General features: G+C 49.2%; 5 protein-coding genes across 5 annotated transcripts; 3 read left to right on the forward strand and 2 right to left on the reverse strand.

Annotated features, from left to right (window-relative positions):
* Positions 1-6163: 6163 nt before the first annotated feature.
* Positions 6164-8008, forward strand: EDB82DRAFT_471915 (uncharacterized protein; the record flags this gene model as incomplete). Its single annotated transcript, XM_025729659.1, has 1 exon — positions 6164-8008. One exon carries the CDS (start codon positions 6164-6166, stop codon positions 8006-8008), a length of 1845 nt encoding a protein of 614 aa, XP_025588862.1.
* Positions 8009-8704: 696 nt separating this feature from the next.
* Positions 8705-11157, forward strand: EDB82DRAFT_489221 (diacylglycerol acyltransferase-domain-containing protein). Its single transcript, XM_025729658.2, has 3 exons — positions 8705-9164; positions 9293-9402; positions 9467-11157. The coding sequence occupies exons 1-3, from the start codon at positions 9122-9124 to the stop codon at positions 10841-10843; spliced, it is 1530 nt and encodes a 509-aa protein (XP_025588861.1). The 5' UTR covers positions 8705-9121; the 3' UTR covers positions 10844-11157.
* A 56-nt stretch (positions 11158-11213) lies between these two features.
* EDB82DRAFT_441684 (xylose isomerase-like protein) lies at positions 11214-13010 on the forward strand. Its single transcript, XM_025729657.2, has 3 exons — positions 11214-11712; positions 11768-12379; positions 12431-13010. The coding sequence occupies exons 1-3, from the start codon at positions 11361-11363 to the stop codon at positions 12841-12843; spliced, it is 1377 nt and encodes a 458-aa protein (XP_025588860.1). The 5' UTR covers positions 11214-11360; the 3' UTR covers positions 12844-13010.
* Positions 13011-13072: 62 nt separating this feature from the next.
* On the reverse strand, positions 13073-17152 carry EDB82DRAFT_489225 (Mad3/BUB1 homology region 1-domain-containing protein). The gene is made up of 3 exons (XM_025729656.2): positions 16104-17152; positions 15502-16018; positions 13073-15450 (listed from the first exon to the last, which is right to left on the reverse strand). Exons 1-3 carry the CDS (start codon positions 17079-17081, stop codon positions 13289-13291), a joined length of 3657 nt encoding a protein of 1218 aa, XP_025588859.1. The 5' UTR covers positions 17082-17152; the 3' UTR covers positions 13073-13288.
* A 396-nt stretch (positions 17153-17548) lies between these two features.
* EDB82DRAFT_471919 (enolase) lies at positions 17549-19040 on the reverse strand (the record flags this gene model as incomplete). The annotated part of the gene is made up of 4 exons (XM_025729655.1): positions 17549-18344; positions 18397-18539; positions 18602-18855; positions 18917-19040. 4 exons carry the CDS (start codon positions 19038-19040, stop codon positions 17549-17551), a joined length of 1317 nt encoding a protein of 438 aa, XP_025588858.1.
* Positions 19041-19448: the final 408 nt, after the last annotated feature.

The raw sequence follows: 19448 nt of genomic DNA on the forward strand, positions 1-19448 counted from the left end.
ATTCTGCCTATTATACGGGTACATCACGCTTCATTCATCTGGGTTCTTCAGGGGAACTCACATTAGCGAAAACCCCTAGCTGCATTTGCTTCCGGATATTAGCTCGCTACTGCTTTACAGTATACAGCACAGCTGCGCTACCTTGTTGTGGTTAGCTCTGACGAACACAGAGTTCTTCTAGCTGGTCGTTAGCCGTTTCAAGCTCAAAAAGAAAAGCAAAGCCAATCATAGTAGCGAATTGTACCGACAGACTCATCTCGATTGATAGCCGTCAACAATAAGCATGATCTTCGTTTTAGTACAGAGTACATATGATCTACGGATACCTACCTCCTATTGCCGTTAACAATACCGCTTCCATTGTTCCAATTGGCAATTGTTTAATGAGGCTCGATGATAAGCTCAAACATCTATGGTTCTGATTCGGATTCATATCCGTAATAGTCTCATGACGCGTACTCGCTCGCTCACGATCAACCGCATTTCTGGCTTCTGATCAGAAGCTTCTATTCTGCCTCCACTCCACACATAACATCAAGACCGGCTAACATTACTGTTTCTTGCCCATGATTCCTCCATAATTACATAAAATAAGCTCAGTCACGATAGTTGAACGCGAGGACGCTGACCTCGTCACTCATGTCTTGATTGTTGATCTCTTGCCGCCAGGTGGGTTGGTTCATATTTGTCTCCTAACTCTTCCAAAGCTGAAGCTCTAAAGATCATCTTCATTGTCGTCATGAGTTGTTGTTGCCGCCGTTTTTTTTTTTTTTTTTTTTTTTTTGCTTCTTTGTCCTTTACGCCAGTGGTACCATCTTTCGACAGTCACAGACCTCGGTCATGCGGCTACAACGCTATAGACAAGCACGATTCTTTGTTCAACAATTGTCTAGCAAACACGACAAGTTATTCATCTGCAGTTCTCCTTTCCCTTCTCTCCATTTTTCCTACATACTCCCTTACATTGACTGTATTCCGTTGTTATCATGCCACGACCCGTCGGATTGATATTTTCGACTCGGTAGCACTCGCCAGCTCTTTTGAGTAGGTTACATGTGGTTGATTTGACCGCCGCCACGTTGTTTCGTTTTGTCGCAGTAATTATCACTTAGTAGGAAGTTGATGCCATGCCGCGTGGACTAAGAATACAAGACCATAGCGTACGCGGAAATAGCCATACGATGCAATCAATCGCATCGTTTTCCGTGTTCAACATGAACAGCATCGCCGGACTATGCGCCTGTCAATATTCACATAGTAGGACCATCCATTGATAGGTTGGCCAGTATTGTTCAGCGGGCACAAGGTTGGCAATCTGGGGGCACAAAGCATATCTAATATTGTTTTCAATGTTGCAAGTTTACGTTTATCTAAAGGGGCCATTCCTGCTACGAGATATTACTCAAACGCAGAGTGATGATCAAGATCGAGGCATATTCTGGTCATGGGACGGGTCGATGTTTTTCAGCCGTTTCTTTTCCAATATGCCGGGACGGATAGGGGTGGTCTCGTCGATTTGCTTTCTCACACATTGTCAATTTCTTTGTTTGCCTGAGAGCAATGTGGACAGATCACTGTTTGCACATAACAGTCAGTCCTGCATGTTTTCTGGAGATTGAATTGACAGATAAATCATAATCGATCCAGGCCCTGCCTAGTTATGCGATAAGTTTGCAGTACGAGAACGAATGTATTGTTTAACTGTTGGACCGTCTGAGTTTACTTTCGGAATGACATCAAACATACATACCCTATACACCTACTTCCCGAAAATGGCGAAATGTTGACAACCCGATCCAGATATATTCAATTCCTTAGGTTTATACTCTGAAGCGAACACAAACAACTTGCATGTCTTAACTACTCTGCATGTTTCTTGTCACTCAATAACACATGTACAAGATGTCAGGAATCGCCAATGATATGGCTTACCAGCGCCAACCAAATGAAAGCACGAAACATTCAACGAATTATCTCAGTTAACTGACAACACAAGCTCTCATCTTAGTTGAAACACCATTGCGCCAACCAAAAACTGGCTAGAAGTATCACATTCTTCCATCTGATTCGTATCGACGTCTTTGTGGCTGCTTCCCCATTTGATTAGTTGTCTATCTAAGACAACCTGCAGTAACTGCCGGCCAGGACAACGGCTCTGCATAAAGAAGAAAGGGAGAAGGATAAGAACAATGTGAGCCATATAGACTAGGTGGTCCCATGCCTTGGAGTGGAAGGATTGGAATGGGTTTTGTTCCCAGATGTCACACATATGCGGCCCGAATGATTCAGATTCGTACTCAATGGAATGAACACCCAGGGCCAGACTCGTGTCCCAACAGCATTACGATGAAACCAGTCACTGAACTTGATCTAAGTGCCAAACTATCATGGATCGAGTCACAAACTGACTCGACGCGACCGACATGGACTAGACCACGCCGCGATGTGGATGTGATAGCATATGAATGATAGTTGTCACATGCTTCACACAATGGCCAATACCCATACTGTATTGCCTTAACCCCGAAAGAAAAGGCATCAACTAAAAATTTGAAGAAATAAATTAAGAGATTGAAGAGCACGGTGACAGTCATGACAGATGGCTGGCCTGCGTAAACAATATGGTTACTGAGTGGTAGTCGAGTTAGCGATACCGAAGAATCTACACGATGATTCACGATACACAAAGTCAAGACAACTCGGTGAAACAGGGGCGAATATAGATAATACATAAACTACTACATGTTCCTTGTTTATTGTAGTACATGATAGCTGTGAACGCTTTGGTTTATTACCCAGTAACTATTATAAAAAAACGCCACGGCAATTTGGAAAACTTGATAGGCTGATCTTCATATCTTTGACAGCTGAAGTGAAGTGGACAATCCAATAAATCGTTGCCTTGTTTACACAGGTGATGTGGTGCGTTCAACGTAAATGGTATCACAAGGCTGGCTGATGTGAGCATACATATTTTCCCCTCCTTGCACAACAAGAAGAAGAAGGTCTCAAAGGCAACAAGAAAAGCAAACTGGCGTGCAGATTCGATGTAGGCACGCAGATCAGTGGATGCCCAGACCAAAGTGCCGGGCCTGTATCCGTATACTACTGAACATAAATGTGGTCAACGAACTGTAGGGCACACATCCCTCGCTCCCGCTGGTAAGCGTTGGGCAAGACAAACAAACATTGACGAGATTACCGGCTAACAAGTTTGATATTCAAATTGCGAATTGTGGGAGAGAAGATGAGGAGGAAGCTCCAGGAGGTGTGACAAGCGCCGGGCGAATCCAGTCGTTTCCGGTGAACCGAACCTACCTAAGCCCAATGTCTCACAGCCACAGCAACAAGTGGGCGGGATTGTTGTGATCACTGTGACGTTGACGGTGAAAATGGCGCTAGAGCCTCGAGAATTGGGGAAATGCTGGTAAGATCAGCGCATAATTTGAAGCCTTCCCGAGGCATATTGGACTTGGCTATGGATACTGACTGACTTGCTGCTTGACATGAGGCGGCTTGTTACGAAATGATCGCGATGATGATGATGATGATGATGATGAGAGGAAGGGAATAGAATCTATGATTCGATCGAGAACCTGATACGTGAGCACTCTGTACAAGAGTGGCGCACAATGTGGCGTATCTCGATCCGACAAAAAGCCTTGATAGATAGAGACTTCCAAGTTTTGTCATTCATCAGCCTCTTGAACACGAGCTGTGAAGGTCGTCTGCAAGAACAGAAAAGGTATCAGTGACGACGGAAGTGGCGGAGCAGGGGGGCAGGGCCTAGGTAGCTGCTAGGATCAGCCACACCATTATTCAATAAACAATCCAACCAGTGATAGAAACTCCTAGTCTTTCACACACACCCTAGACACCAGAAGCCAAGCATCACCGGGGTGCCACAAAGCTAACGGGTCGTCCGTCAGGTTCATGGATCTGAGGCCCCATTTCTAATGCTGGAGTGCACCGCCACCTCTCGACTCACCTGAGGGAAGTTAAACCAGGATTGGTTCAGCTGTGTTGCCCCTGGTCTTGAACAGGTCTCAAAGAAGACCTGCGTGCCGTGGCTCAGGATACCAAGTAATTGCTACGTAGTTGTACGGATGTAGAGAATGTGGATGAGCCTCCAGCTGGGGCGCATCAATAGACTGGAATAGCCGTAATGGTTCGTCTGGCTCACTGGTGTTGGGTTCTGAAAGTCCGAGGAAATAGTTGAACTAATGGCTGTTGATATGAGAACCGAGTACTACCTTTGCTGTAATTTCGAGCCGTAGCACTCATGTCTTCCCGCTGGCGAACAATCGAATGTTATTATGGGTAGAATGGGTAATGGGTAAGCCTTTAACATCCTTCAGTAATACCTATTTCCTTTTCTGTTTCTACCGTTCAGGTTCACTCGATCCGCCTCTCAATCTACGATAGAGCAGTGACATGCTGCCTCGTCGTGGAACCTGTTTACCTTGTCATTCTACAGGACCCCAAGGTAGTCAGCGGGTCATCCGAGGGCTAGATATGTACTCTTCAACAAAGTACCGGCATGCCCATGCCGACCTGTGAGGAGGCTAGAACAGAAGCACCATCGTCATTTCCACTATGGCGGGAGAGGAGGAGCCTGTATTAACTTCTCGACCCTCCTCCCGTTTTCCGTCCATCCCTTGCGGAGACATGTTAATGATGCTCCCCCAGTCTGCCCTATGAGAATGACACTTCAAAACCCAGCTTCGACGAAGCCAGTCAGACAAGCAAGAGATATTGGTTGTGGGAGTGCGAAGGGCCCGCCGATTAAGACATCTCCGATGATGGACCTGTAGGATCGTGATGGCCCGTGGGATGCACAGCGAAATAGCCTGTTGATAGACCAAATACAAAGCTCCCTTGGCTGGCCCATTTCAATGTTTCCTCAAAGATCAGACCTGCAGGGAACAACGGTACCTGACGTCAAAGTATCGTGAAACAAAAATCAGTCATTTCCAGTTAGATCTCTCCCCAGCACGTTTCTAGCCCGTCACTTCAGACCAGAAACGTAATCGCATCTCCCCACTTCTGTCCGTTTTTGCCCTCGCTGCTTCTTTCTTTGGGCTGTGAACGTGTGGTCGTCTTCTCTTCCGTTCCCAACCAGGCATGCACTTTTACTGCCTCTTAATATCAGTGGCTGTCGCGCCACTAATGTTTTTTGCTAGTTTCTCGGAACGTAATCCTGGTCACAAATCCGTACCATGGATGCTGATATCTGTTTCGTCACCATACTGATATTATAAAGTTATATGTTTCAGGTTGTTGGTTTACTTTCGTAAAAAGCCTGCTGGTTATTAGCTGGTAACTTTTGTTCCAATTAATCTTGAGAGCTGGCAGCTCTGATAAACAAGTATCTACTACGTACCTGCTCTGTACATACCAACAGCTCCTTGATAGGTGGCAGGGTGTTACTTGCCTACCAGGTTTCTGGCACGATCCCACCTGAGAGACAGTGGAGGACAGGCCTTGTTGGAAGGAACCAGCCCGGCAGCTGTCAACAATCCACTGACACACGCCCACTCACACTTCCGCTACTGCTCTTTCCCTCTTACGTACCCCACTCGCTCATACTCTCTACGCAGCGAGCCAATCATGTAATGCCATCACCCACTTGCCCACTTTCAGAGGCCCTCACTATCGCCCATCGCTCATCTTCGCCTCGCATCTCTCTCATCGGTCGCCTTGTTCACTTACCTCCCTCTACGTCTACGTCTGTCTACCTTGCACCAACTCTCCTCCGGTACTACATCGTCATTACCGTCGACCATCCTCACGGTTCAATCTACTGTGTACTTTTCCCCTTTCAAATTAACTTAAACTGTTGCTTCTGCACGCTACAGCTGGTTGGTTTGTCGAGCCTCTATTCTGTCTCCTGCATTCCTCGCCTAAGCCACCCACTGCCCACTGCGTAAACCCGTCCAGCCCACCCAGTGCTTGCTTTGCTGCCTCTCTCGCCTCTCTGACCTTTCAACCCGGGGAAAAAAATATCAGCTCTCGCCACGTTCTCCAGCCACACATTAATCTATCACGCCCCGATATGTGCCTTTGACCCAAGGCTGTTGCGACGACGAAACCGCGAAATTGATCGCATGTTGGATCCGGTTCACTTTTGACTTTTCCAATTACCCGGCTCATAGTTGCCTCTATGGCATCGGACGCCTCCGCCTTTACCGCGATCGATCCCCCGCCCTCAACGCGCACAGAGGCGACCCCTCCTGCTATCATCCCTTCAGACGACGCAGCTATCAGGCTACTCAAGCGGCCTCGCTCACCGTCTCCTTCATCGCCGCGCTCGCTCGCCGCGCAGTCCCAGGGTCTGTTGGGTCTTGGGTCACCTGCCAAGTCCGCCCGCCTGGCTCTCGCGTCCAGCCTTTCCCCGACGCCTTTGACTGCAGCGGCTGCCTTTGAGGACGAGCGCCGACGACGCGAGGTCGACGAAAACGACGACGGGACACGAGGCCCAGCGCCCACAAGCGACAACCCTGGTCACAGGGTTTTAACTTCACTCATGTCTGGAGGTGTTCAGGCCATGAGCCGCCCTGTTGACGCGCCTCAGCTGGCGCCAACTGCAACTATGGACCCATCTCTAAAGGTATCAAATCCCGTGTCGCTGGCGCAAACCGCGACAAGTCAGGTTGAAGAGCATGGAGCGACGAGTCCACAAAGCACGAACAGCCTGGTCGGTGTGCCTGTCACAGAGAGCCCGACCCCAATGGACGTGGACGCGACCAAAGTTGATCCTCACCAACAACAGCATCAACAATCATCGCAACAAGTAGTCGGACAGGAAGAGAGACATCAGCCTGGATCACTGTCGTACCCCGGCTCTCTTCAGGCTACTGCCAATCTGGCAGAAACTCCAACTAGAGGCATGAGCTTCCCAATGCCCACACCCGGTCAGACGTCTCCTACCTCATCAGGTTCCAAGAAGCACAAGTGCCCCTACTGCAACACCGAGTTTACGCGCCATCACAATCTTAAGAGCCATTTGTTGACACACAGCCAAGAAAAACCTTATGTTTGCACCGAATGCCAAATGCGCTTCCGCCGTCTTCATGACTTAAAGCGGCATGGTAAATTACACACTGGCGAGAAGCCTCATGTCTGCCCTAAGTGCGATCGAAAGTTTGCTCGTGGCGATGCTCTTGCTCGTCATTCTAAAGGGGCTGGTGGCTGTGCTGGACGGCGATCCAGCATGGGTAGCTTTGTCGACGACAATGATTTGGAGAACAGTATCGCTGAAGCTGAGGACTCAGCTATGTCTGGACTCGCATATGATAATGCTGAAGAAGAAGAGCTGAGACGTCAAAGCCTGCCGAGCATCACGGCCCAGCATGTTGCCGGAGCGCAAGCTGATGGCTACGGCGCGCATGCTCGAACTTATCCACCTCCGGGCCCCCGACCTGGAACTGGGGGTCTGTATCCCCCTAATGTCAACCAAAATCAGACGAACTCCAACTCGTCGCAGCCTGTCGCCAACAATATTGCCGGGCACAACGCCAACGCTGGGATCTCATCAGTTGCGGCGGCAAATGCGAACATGTATTCCCAGACTGGTATAACAGAAAGTCCCAAACCTTTAAGCCCTGGAGTGCAGGGGCATGAAGTCAACAACTTGGCGCGTCAACGTTCACCCAGCCTAACTCAGCAGCTACAACAAGCACAGTTTGGACGCCGGGCATCGGATTTACAATCGCCACACAATTCTCAGTCTCGGCCGAAACTTCCTGGACTCTCGCATCCCGAATTCGCTGCCCCCAGCTCGACTGGATTCTCTCATACGCGGAGCGGGAGCGGTGCACAGTCTACCAACGACAGCGGAAACATGTTTGCTCAAAGTGATCCCAGTGTGTGGGCATATGTTCAGACGTTGGAAGAGAAGATCAAGGCGCTCACAGACAAGGTTTCGACTCTAGACCATGTGGTTGCAGACCTGAAACAACAGATTGAAACGCGCGACGCAGCGGCAGCGGCTGTCGCCAAGGTGTAGGGGGGCAAGCGCCATTGCATTTGTCGTTGCAAAGCAAAGTATACTGAGACGACCTTTACATTATTTTTTTTGCCTTGGGAAGTGTTTGGCACGGTGCTCAAGGAGGCGTTTATGGGACATGGGAGCATGCTTTCTTTCTTTATTCCTCCGTTATTGTCTGTCTTTGTGGATGGTAGGGACCTCCACGCCAAAAGAAAGGGTACGGGATTGTTACGACCGGCTTGTGGACTTTTTTCACCCTCTTCTTCCGTGTATCATATGTTATTGCCTGCCTGTTGAGATAGCGTGCCCCATGGCAGCTGGAACCGTTCGTCTACCAATATAGGTGGGAAGAGTTGTGCAAAGTGAAGACCTTTGTATATAGATAATCTATCTGGTTTAAGGCCACGGAACCGTGCGGAGTGCACACTGCAAGTTGTTGAATAGAATATGTAGATTGGGTTGATTACCTGTGCTGCTTTTTGACGCGTTCGATATTGGTTTTGAACAAGTGAGTCTGGTTTCCTATGCTACCAGGTACCTACCCGTCGATGCCGAGGCTCAACTGGAATTTGGAGTTTCAGTGAGTACTAGACTGGGTGAGGTAGTACTGTCAGTGATAAGAGTGGACATACACTGTGTAAGATACCAGTACGCAAGCGGAGCTCCCGTCTTGTCCGAGTGATGGAACGAACTGCCTACTGGGGCCCCCTGACCAGTACCTAATAATGGAAGATGGAAGCTTCTGATTTCACGTGTCAAATCGCTAAGATACTGTAATGACACTGCCTATGATACGACGTCATCATTAATAGCTTAGCTTTTGCATAACACAACGCGAAAGCGGTCCAGGTCCACCAAAGACGAGAACATGGCGTTTAAAGCCTGTGTCATTGTCGCCGATTCAAGACTCTTCTTCTGATTTTGCCCTTTCCTCGTCTCGTCATTCTCTTTCATTATATCAATCTGTGACGTGGCTGTGTGTATGGCCAACCACTCTTCACCTAACCCTCAATCTATACCTTCTCTGACTTCCTTTTCTTCTCGACCCCTCCATATCGGGATATTTCTTTTATCTTGACGCTGTGCTGTAACAGGGAAGCTAGCCACTCTGGTTACTGTACGTTGCGCATCATGTCGAACCCCCTAGTCGATGATGGTATTCCCACCCTGAATGGTAAGTCCGATTCATTGTCCTCCAGGCGAATTACACATCATGAGCCTGGCCATCGGTCGACAGTGGCGCGAACGCAGTGCCTGAAGATTTAACAATTGTTTGCATGAAAAATTGCTAATGATTTAAAGGCGTGCACCCGTCTGAGTTAAATAAAAAGGTGACGACAATTCCTAACCCGGAAAACGACCAACCGGCTACGTCGGAGCAATCGCAATTGCAGGATATGGTTAATGGGGACGTACGTATCAAGTATTGCTAGCTAGGTACCTATTGGATCATACAAACTGACAATTCGGTTGCAGAATAGCCAGGGACGACCTCAGATGCCAGACCGTGATTTTGATTCCAGCATATCTACCAGCAATGCCGACTTTGATGATCTGATGGTCTCAACTAATGGGACGTCTAATGGTAAACCTAATGGAGTCCATGACGGAAATGCCAATGGTTCGGCAAAAAGCTACGCTGCAGTCGCTGCCGAGGGAGATCAGAATGATGGCAAAAGCCAAGATACAGACGATCTTGATAAAAGTTACACCGATGTTGTTGCAAACCGAGACGCGAAAGACAACAGAGGAATCGATGGCTGGACTTATCCCAGGCTGCCCATTACCACCCAGTCCAAGAACCTCAAAACTGCGAGCTGGCGCGCTGGAGGAATCCGCTTCGCGCCTCTACGAGTGCCCATGAGGCGACGGTCACAGACAGCAGCGGTCTTGTTTCATTGCATGTCCATTGCCACATTTGTCTCGGCCTTTTGGTTGATTTGCGCCAACCCACTTGCCTGGCCTATTATTATCCCTTACCTAATTCATCTTGCTCTATCAACTACTGGTACTAATGGAAACTTGACGTACCGCTCAGAATGGGTTCGAAACATGAAGCTGTGGAAGCTTTTTGCTGGATACTTCCCCATGAAGCTGCACAAAACGCACGACCTGCCTACCGATAGGAAGTACATTTTCGGATACCACCCCCATGGTATCATTTCCCATGGTGCATTTGCCGCTTTCGGCACTAATGCCCTTGGGTTCCGTGAGCTCTTTCCTGGCATCACAAACACATTACTCACTCTCGACTCTAACTTCCGCCTCCCCTTCTATCGCGACTATATCATGCTTCTTGGTCTGCAGTCAGTCTCGAAGGAGTCGATCTGGAATCTCCTTTCCAAGGGTGGACCTAATAACGATGGCCAAGGCCGTGCGGTTACCATCGTTGTTGGAGGTGCCCGCGAGTCGCTCGAAGCTCAACCAGGTAGCCTTCGTTTGATCCTCAAAAGCCGTAAGGGGTTCGTCAAGATGGCCCTTCGAACTGGAGCCGACCTTGTTCCTGTTATCGGATTTGGCGAGAACGACCTTTACGACCAATTGAGCCCGAAGACGCACCCAATTGTTCACCGGATCCAAATGATACTTCTCAAGGTCTTCAAGTTTACTGTTCCGGCTCTCCATGGTCGTGGTGTGCTGAATTATGATGTTGGTCTTATGCCATACCGCCGGCCAGTCAACATCGTGATGGGTCGACCCATTCGGGTTGACAAGGCTCATGGACCCCAGCCATCTCAAAAGGATATCGACGAGCTGCATGAACGTTATGTCCAAGAGGTTGAGAAGTTGTGGGAAACATACAAGGATCAGTTTTCAGCTGAGCGTAAGACTGAAATGGAGATTATTGCCTAATTTTACTATGTATTTATTGGAAAAGTTCTGGATTGTTTTATTTATTTAAGTAGGTTATGGTTTCAGCTGTGGGCAACGAACAGCAAGAAACGGGACACTTACAGCTGAGCAGATTGGCTTTGTGCATCAGCTTTCTAATCTCATTTGTTTCTGGGCTTGATGGATGTTTATTTTCAGCCCAAGCTAATAGTAACCTTGCGACTTGAATTACTTGACATCCATGTTTTACAACCGGTATGCGCTACTTCTAAATTATATCCACCTAGACTAGGAGGTAGGTAATAGGTACGCACCATAATGAGGCACTTACTGACATGTCTACTCTAGCAGGCATGGATCTTGTTGTAGTCGTAGTAGGCAGGATATTAATTCAGTGCACGTGACCTCGCGCGGCAATTTCAGGGAGGAAGCGCGTCAATCGCGTTACACAGTACAAGATGATTCTACTCTCCTAAGCATATATCTCTTCCCAAGACAACCCTCGTACAGTTTTCTCGCCAGAAACATCGAGTTAACGATGCCACGTACTTCCCTGCGCAATAAGCAGGCAGTCAATTACAACGAAGACCACAACGACGACAAGATGCCCCAGACGAAAGTCGCAGCCCGGGCTATTGCGACTGCCAGCAAGATTGTTGAGAAAGCCAATGGAGTAGCCTCGAAAGCTGTCCCCGCAAAGACTATCACGAAGCGGAAGGCTGAGCCTGAAGCTGAGCTGGAGATTGCAGCTCCAGCTCCAGCAGTGAAGGCGGCCAAGAAACGCAAAACTAAGGCCAAAGATGAAGATGCGACACCCCTGGCAGACCGAACCGCTATCTCCACGCTCAAGCCTGCTATGCATATCGGTGCTCACGTTAGTGCTGCAGGAGGTACAGACACTTTGAGCTCTGCACTTCGTTCCCTTTACTAACATTTATTCTCTAGGAGTCCAGAATTCTGTCACGAATGCCATACACATTGGCGCAAATGCTTTCGCTCTTTTCCTAAAATCGCAGCGAAAATGGGCAAACCCACCTCTCGATCCCGAAGCAAAGAATCAGTTCATCTCGCTGTGTAAAGACCACAGCTACAGCGCAAATGAGCACGCTCTTCCCCACGGCTCATACCTAGTCAACTTGGCGCAAGCGGACCAAGAAAAAGCGAATCAAGCTTATACATCCTTTGTTGATGATCTTCAGCGCTGTGAACAGTTAGGCATTCGTCTGTACAACTTCCACCCAGGTTCGACAGGAGGCGATACAAGACCTGCAGCCATCGGACGAATCGCGGCACAGCTCAATAAATCTCACAAGGCAACCAAGACGGTAGTTACGGTTCTCGAGAATATGGCCGGTAGTGGCAACGTCATTGGTTCAACGTGGGAGGATCTCAGGGACATCATTGAGCTGATTGAAGATAAGTCAAGAGTGGGCGTCTGCATTGATACATGTCACGCATTCGCAGCAGGGCATGATCTTAGAACACCAGAAGCGTTCAAGAAAACCGTTGACTCCTTCAACGAGATCGTCGGCCACAAGTACCTCAAAGCTTTTCACCGTACGTCTTTATTCCCTTTGCTCTATTGAACTACAAACTGACAAATTCTAGTCAACGACAGCAAAGCCCCGTTCAACTCCAACAGAGATCTCCACGCTAATATTGGCACGGGTTTTCTTGGGCTCCGTGCTTTCCACAGTATCATGAACCACGCACCTTTCGCCGGCATGCCCATGGTTCTCGAAACGCCCATCGATCGTCCCGGCTCCGATGGAAAGTCCGTCGAGGACAAAAAAGTTTGGGCCGATGAGATCAAGCTTCTAGAACGTCTTGTTGGCATGGATGCTGAGAGCGACGAGTTCAAGGAGCTCGAGAAAGAGTTGCAATCTAAAGGTGAGTCAGAGCGCAACAAGATACAGGATCAGGTTGATCGAAAAATGGCAAAGAATTCCAAGGATTCTAAGAAGGGGACGAAGAAAGGTGGCAAGAAGAAGAAGGACGAGTCGGATGATGAGAGCGAGTAGAGGTCGAACTCAGGCATAGTGAGGATCATATTTCATATTATAATGGGATTAGTAGCGTAATAGTTGGTTTGTGGCCGTACAGTAAAATGTATTATAGTCGTGTCTTGGAACCACTCGGTATAGTGACCTGAACCAAATGTCTAGGTAAACTTCAAGATCATCACTGGACTCACCCAAGCTTCCCTTGTCTAGAATACGGCTAAATGTCACTTGCACCTGCGAGTTGTGATTGATATGTTACATGGTTCATATTGATATAAACTATGATTATAAGACTGATCCGGATCTAAAGTCCTCTTCACCAAAGGGGTATTGCTCATCATGCATCTCTCAAAACAAAGGAAGTTCAAAATACGCGGACAATGCGCCAAGACAACCAACGCCTCCCTCTACCGATATTTAACGCTAGATCACGAAACGACAGCAAACAACCAAGCCGCTACGCTCACTTGCGATTCTTGCCAAAGGCAGCCTCAAGCTTACCCATAGTGCTCTTGAGGCCAACGCCCTTCTCGCAGTTGGCTTCTAGCCACGTCTCCATCCTTTCTCTAACACTACCCATGGATTTCAGCACGGGCATCTTACCGCCCTCCTCCCCGCCGCTTGCTGCCGCCGCTACTGGATTGAGCAGAACCTCGAAGCAATCTGACCAAAGATCAGTCTGCCAGTAGCGTTTGAGACTCTCACGAATCTTGTAGCGTCGGGACTTGCCAAGTCCGCCTTGATCACAACGCATAGTTTCGATGTATTTGCCAAAGAGAAGTGTGTGGATCGTACCCGCGAGACCATGATAGTCAATCTGCCACGTCCAGGGTCGGCCTTCTCGCATTTCGGCGCAGTCTTGTGCGCTAGTCTTCCAGTCCGCGAAGAACTCAACCTCAGGTACAAAGGCACGCATGTCAATACCGCGGCCGAAATCAATGAGCACAACGCCACGAGACGACCACCCACCGCTTCCGTCGGCCTTCCACTGACTTGTCAGAGATCCATCGTCCTTCAGTGCATCCAAGCGGAGGAGACAATTGTCAGCCTTGAGATCTCCATGCAAAACACTCTTGGAGTGTAGAGATTCGACAGTCCGTAGAAGTTCGATGGTGAAGAACATGGCCAGCTGCTCGTCCATAACTGCAGATGGCTCAGCTCGGAAGAAGTTGACGACATCTAGGAGAGTGCCATGAGGATGATACGGTAGGAAAAGGAATGCTTCATCTTGGTAGAGGTGCATTTCGTGCGCATGAGATAAAGAAGCAGAAGCACGATGCTGAGGGCCCAAGCGAGTATGAGCCAGACGCATCATGTGGAACTCCCACGGTGTAGGGGGGTTCTCCATCTTGAGAGCCTCAATCTCACTTCGATGGTTGGTAGCGAAAGCGCCTTTGCCCATCATAGAGACAGCGTTCTCATCATGCTCATCGGTTTGCGGAGCGGAGTTCTCAATAAGGTAGACAGGGGCAAAAGCTCCAGCCCCCAGCTCCTTTTTGATCGTGTAAGTAGACTGGGTATCAGGGAACTCGATCACTACAGGGGCTGTCATAGGCCCCATTTTATCGCCAGTCTTGTTGGCCTTGGCCAGAGCCTTAGCGAATCTGCGGATCTCGCCTCCTCTTTCGTATTTCTCATTTCGATGATCATAAAACCCAGAGTATGAGCTCAGTGGGGGCAGCATTTTGGCAATGATCTCCGAGCGAACCGCCTCATCCATGGGGTTGCACTGCGGTTCCCTAATAATAGGTCCCTTAGGTGTGAGAAACTTGGAAGGGATTGACTTTCCTAGGGGACCAGCAGACTTTGGAGCCAAAGGTGCGGATATCTTCGGCGCCGCGATGGCACCGTTGATTATCTCTCGAATAGGACTGCTGAGAGGTTCCAAATCCGAGCTCTCCTCATCCTCTTCGTCAATAGTCATGGAACTTTCTCTCTTACAAGGAGTCTTGTACTGGTGGCGCTCTATTGTCACGTCGAGGGATACTTCGGTCCTTTCCGTGATAGGGGTCATAAAGGGTAGCCGATTATTAGCCACCTCAGCCGGATCCCTATATGGCCGCGTGGGAGGTTCATAATCTTCAGGGGGGATTGGGACGAATGTTGTTCGAGGCTGAGGAGGAAAGTCCTCCGACACAGGCGTTTCAACATCTCCTTCGTCTTCATCTTGTTCGTCTCCGCTCTGTGATTGGTCATACACGTTGTCAAGAGCTTCATTTACCTCCTGTTCATGTTCTGTCGCAGTGGTGTTGACCAGACCAGATGCCTGAGCATCTCCGCCCTCGTTTCCTTCTACATCAAGGCTGGGAATGTGTTTTTGGGTTGTAAAGTCCGACCATTCGCTGAGGCTTTTCACGTCTTCGTCATTATCGTCGTCACCAGCGTCACTGGGTTCAATCTGCCTCGTGGTTTCAGTGCTCTCTGCATCACTCGTGTAGTTATCATCACTCTCGTAGTCGTCTTCACATGCGCTCTCTTCTTCCTCCTGACCCGTAGGCTTTAGAGGTGCGTTGAAGATATCGTAGATATCGTCAGTGGCAGCTTTGGTATGAAGTGTCATTGTAGGCTCAGAGGTGTTCTTCTTCTTGAGCTTTGGCCTGGAGGGTGAATCAAGCTTTGCCTTGACTATTGAATTGTTAGGCTATATTATGGTGGTGATTGTCTGGGCCGACTTACTGATTTGAGTTTCGTTAACTTCCATCATCTTTTTCTTCTTAGTACCCCGTGGCGCTCGAGGTTGATCAATGGCCCTGCCGTTCTCGTCATATTGTACATTGTCTCTATGGATTGGTAGCTTGGTGGATGAGTCCTGATGGATAACGAGTTTATCCATAGGGTCCGGGTGAATCATCAACTTGTCACCAGAGTCTTTGTGAATAGGGTTCTTGTCAACAGCATCTTGATGAATCATCAGCTTTTCTCCCATGCCATTGCTAATTTCTTCAATTTCAAGAGGCACAGGAGATTGATGGACGATGTTCTGGTCAAATGTCTCGTCCTCCCAGGAATGATCGAGCCAGCCCCGGTTGGCAGCAATGATCTCCTCGAAGCTGAGTTCAGTGCCAATCTCTTCAGGGGTTGGATAAACAGCTGCAAGGTCAACAAAAACACGCTCTTTCTTCCCGGTTTGTGGATGAAGGGAGATTTGATGTTTTGACGGAACAACAACGATATTCTGTATTTGCGAAAGAGACTATTCAACCATGACCAACCATAACCATAATTAGTCCTATGACCATCAACATGTGGACAAGTTAGGGGAAAGAGGATCAACTTACCGCATCCCTGAACACCGACATCTTGGGGGCAGCACTCTTCTTTCCACCAGCGTGTAGCGTCTCTCCAGCCCAAGGTCTAGCCTCTATAGTGTTTTCTTTCTTTCGGTCCGCTAGTGAACCGATGCTATCCCAGCCCTTTGATCCAGCGCCCATTGATGACATGGCAGAGGGTTGAGCATCGGCGTCAGAGAATATCGCCATTTTAGCCTTTGTAGGTTTTGCTGCCCCACCACTGGATGTCCGTTGTGCTTGGGGGTCTGCCTCACGAGCAGCAGCAAAAGGGTCAACTTTGGAAGCAAGTGCTGGCCGCATGGCAGGCAGTGCTGGAGATGAAGGTTCGTTCATAAGATCTGGCTGCTGCGCAACACGTTGCTCGAATTCTTGGAATTTGCGCATGAGGCGTGGCACAGGCCGAGCTTCACGCTCGATGCCCAACTTGTAGACCTCTTCGGCTTGTGCCCATCGTCCGGCACCCTCGAGCCAGGCAGCATACTCCTCGTAGAAGAGGGCAAGCGACTCTCCTATTCCATGACGTGACAGGAACATATATGTCTCGCGTGGGGTTTCAGAGAAGAAGTGGATGTAGTGAACCCAGAGTTTGAGATATCGAGGATCGTTTTTGTATTGTGCTGAGCCGATGAAAGTCTTTGTTGCGCGCTCAAGCAGAGTGTGAAGTTGTGACTCTGGTGTTGCTTGTGCTGAGGGGTAGGCGTCTAATGTCCATCGCACATAACGTTCGAAGATGTCGAGGGGATCGTCTGACTCGGCAATATTTTCGACTTCCTGTTCGAATTCGGCGCGAATACAGTCGTTGACATTACGTGTATTCGAAGGGGTAGGTGTTGATTGCTTGTGAAGTGGTGATGGCGAGTAAAGCTGGGCGAGTTTCTTTGCTGAACGACCGCCAGGCAAAGACTGAATATTTTCTTTCTGACCTTCAATCAAGTCGAAGTCGACGAGGTCTCCTGAGCCTGACATCGTGGGTTAGTATATCCTCAAGAGAGGTGTTCGTTTGTGTCAAGCACTCTCGAAATCGGTGTGATTGTTGTTGAAGGGCTAACGATTTAAGTGGAATGGCCGCATAATGTTGATTAACAATGCGCCAATGAGCTTGTTGCTGCAGAAACAGCCACCTGTGGCAGCCACAACAGAGTATCCATTGAACGGTTCAAGAGCGTTTCAAAGCACTTTGGTTTCTAGGTACTTTTACAGTTAGGATCACATGGAGAACAAGGTCCATCATCATTGAAGTCGCAGTCACGAAGGAGAACAACACATTAAACTTCAATCAAAGTTTCATTAATTGATCAGTTGGCTTTTACTATTTTTGCCTCTATTACTTTCAATTTGCCATCCTGGTATATGGTCTCACGCGTCCTGGCTGAAGACCTAAAGGCATCATAATCATCACAAGGCTTTTGTTCCACACACCCGATAACCATCATTTACAGGTTAACAGACTTGCGGAAGTCCTTACCAGGGTAGATAGCCTGGTCACCGAGCTCCTCCTCAATGCGGAGGATCTGGTTGAGCTTGGCGAGACGTTCAGATCGGGCAGGAGCACCAGTCTTGATCTCACCAGCACGGAGACCGACAGCAATGTCGGCGATGGTGACATCCTCGGTCTCACCGGATCGGTGAGAGACCATGACACCCCAGCCGTCGGCGTAAGAGTCCTTGGCAGCCTGGATGGACTCGGTCAGAGTACCAATCTGGTTGACCTTGAGAAGGAGAGCGTTGCAAGACTTGAGCTCAATAGCCTTCTTGATGCGGAGGGGGTTGGTGACAGTCAGGTCATCACCGACGACCTGGATGTCCTGGGTCTTGGAGAAGTAGCTCCAAGCCTCCCAGTCGTCCTCAGCGAAGGGGTCCTCAATGGAGACGATGGGGTACTTCTTGCAGAGCTCAGAGTACATGTTGGCGAGCTCCTCGTAGGTGATCCACTTGGTAGGATCGGACTCGGGGTTCTTGAAATCAAGATCGTACTTCTTCTCGGACTCCTTGTAGAACTCGCTGGAGGCAACGTCCATGGCAATCTTCATCTGGCCGGTGTAACCAGCCTGCTCAATGGCATCGGTGATGAGCTCAAGAGCCTCCTCGGCAGTCTGGATATCAGGGGCAACACCACCCTCGTCACCGACGTTGCCGGCAGACTGGCCGTATCGCTTCTTGGCCAGACCCTTAAGAGCCTGGTAGACCTCAGCACCCTGGCGGAGAGCCTCAGTGAAGGTAGGAGCGTCACTGTACTCAAGTTAGTAATGTATTCTCGGGATTGGAGAGTCTAGACACGCACGTGGGGACAATCATGAACTCCTGGAAGGCAAGGCGGCCACCAGCGTGGGAACCACCATTGAGGACGTTCATGAAGGGAACGGGGAGGACATAGGGCTTCTTGGTTCCGGCGAGATCGGAGACGTGAGCGTACAGAGGGACGCCCTGTGACGATGTTAGCGTAATGGTACAGAATATAAACGGAACGGTTTATATCTGCAGCTTACCTTCTCAGCGGCACCGGCCTTGGCGACGGCCAGAGAAACACCAAGGATGGCGTTGGCACCAAGCTTGGTCTTGTTGGTGGTACCATCGAGCTCGTTGAGGAAAGCATCAACAGCAGACTGGTCCTTGACATCGAGGTTCTTCTCAATCAGAGCGGGAGCAATGACGGTGTTGACGTTCTCGACAGCCTTGGTGACACCCTTGCCGTTCCACTTGGACTTGTCGCCATCTCGGAGCTCGCAAGCCTCGTGCTGGCCTATATTATTATGAACTTAGCTAATGCGTACAGAGGGTGGGCAGGTAAGATCGTGACGAACCGGTAGAGGCGCCGGAGGGAACGATGGCACGGTGGAGGCCAGTCTCGGTGACGACGTCGACCTCGACGGTGGGGTTTCCACGGGAGTCGTAGACGGAGCGGGCGAAGACCTTCTTGATAGCCATGTTGACTTTATGTTATGTTTCTAAGTGAGTTGTTGGATCAGTGTTTGCCTTTAGGAATAAAAGGTGAAGGATGAAGGTGAAAAAGAAAGAAAAAGAGGAGAAGAAAAAGAGGAAGAAATTATATAGCAGTCAGGGCGTAGAAGGTTCTACCGATGGGACGGCCGGCGCTTCAACGGGCAGTCAAGGTAGGTACATGTACCTAAGACAGGTAGCAACCACGCCTGATGAGCTGAGCAGTGCGCGTCACCCAGTAATGGAGGTGGAATATGCCTCAACAGTGCCCAGCGGCTGGCTGGTTGTTGTTGCTCATCACAACCAAAACCAAAACCAACCCAAGCCAAATTGAACCAGCTCCTAGGAATTTTTGGTGGGGGTTTTCTTCCAATCGGTGAGGGAGGGGTGGTTTAA

This window comes from Fusarium venenatum (assembly GCF_020744135.1).
Source record: "Fusarium venenatum strain MPI-CAGE-CH-0201 chromosome Unknown EDB82scaffold_1, whole genome shotgun sequence".
In the NCBI taxonomy this organism is placed as follows: Eukaryota; Fungi; Ascomycota; class Sordariomycetes; order Hypocreales; family Nectriaceae; genus Fusarium; species Fusarium venenatum.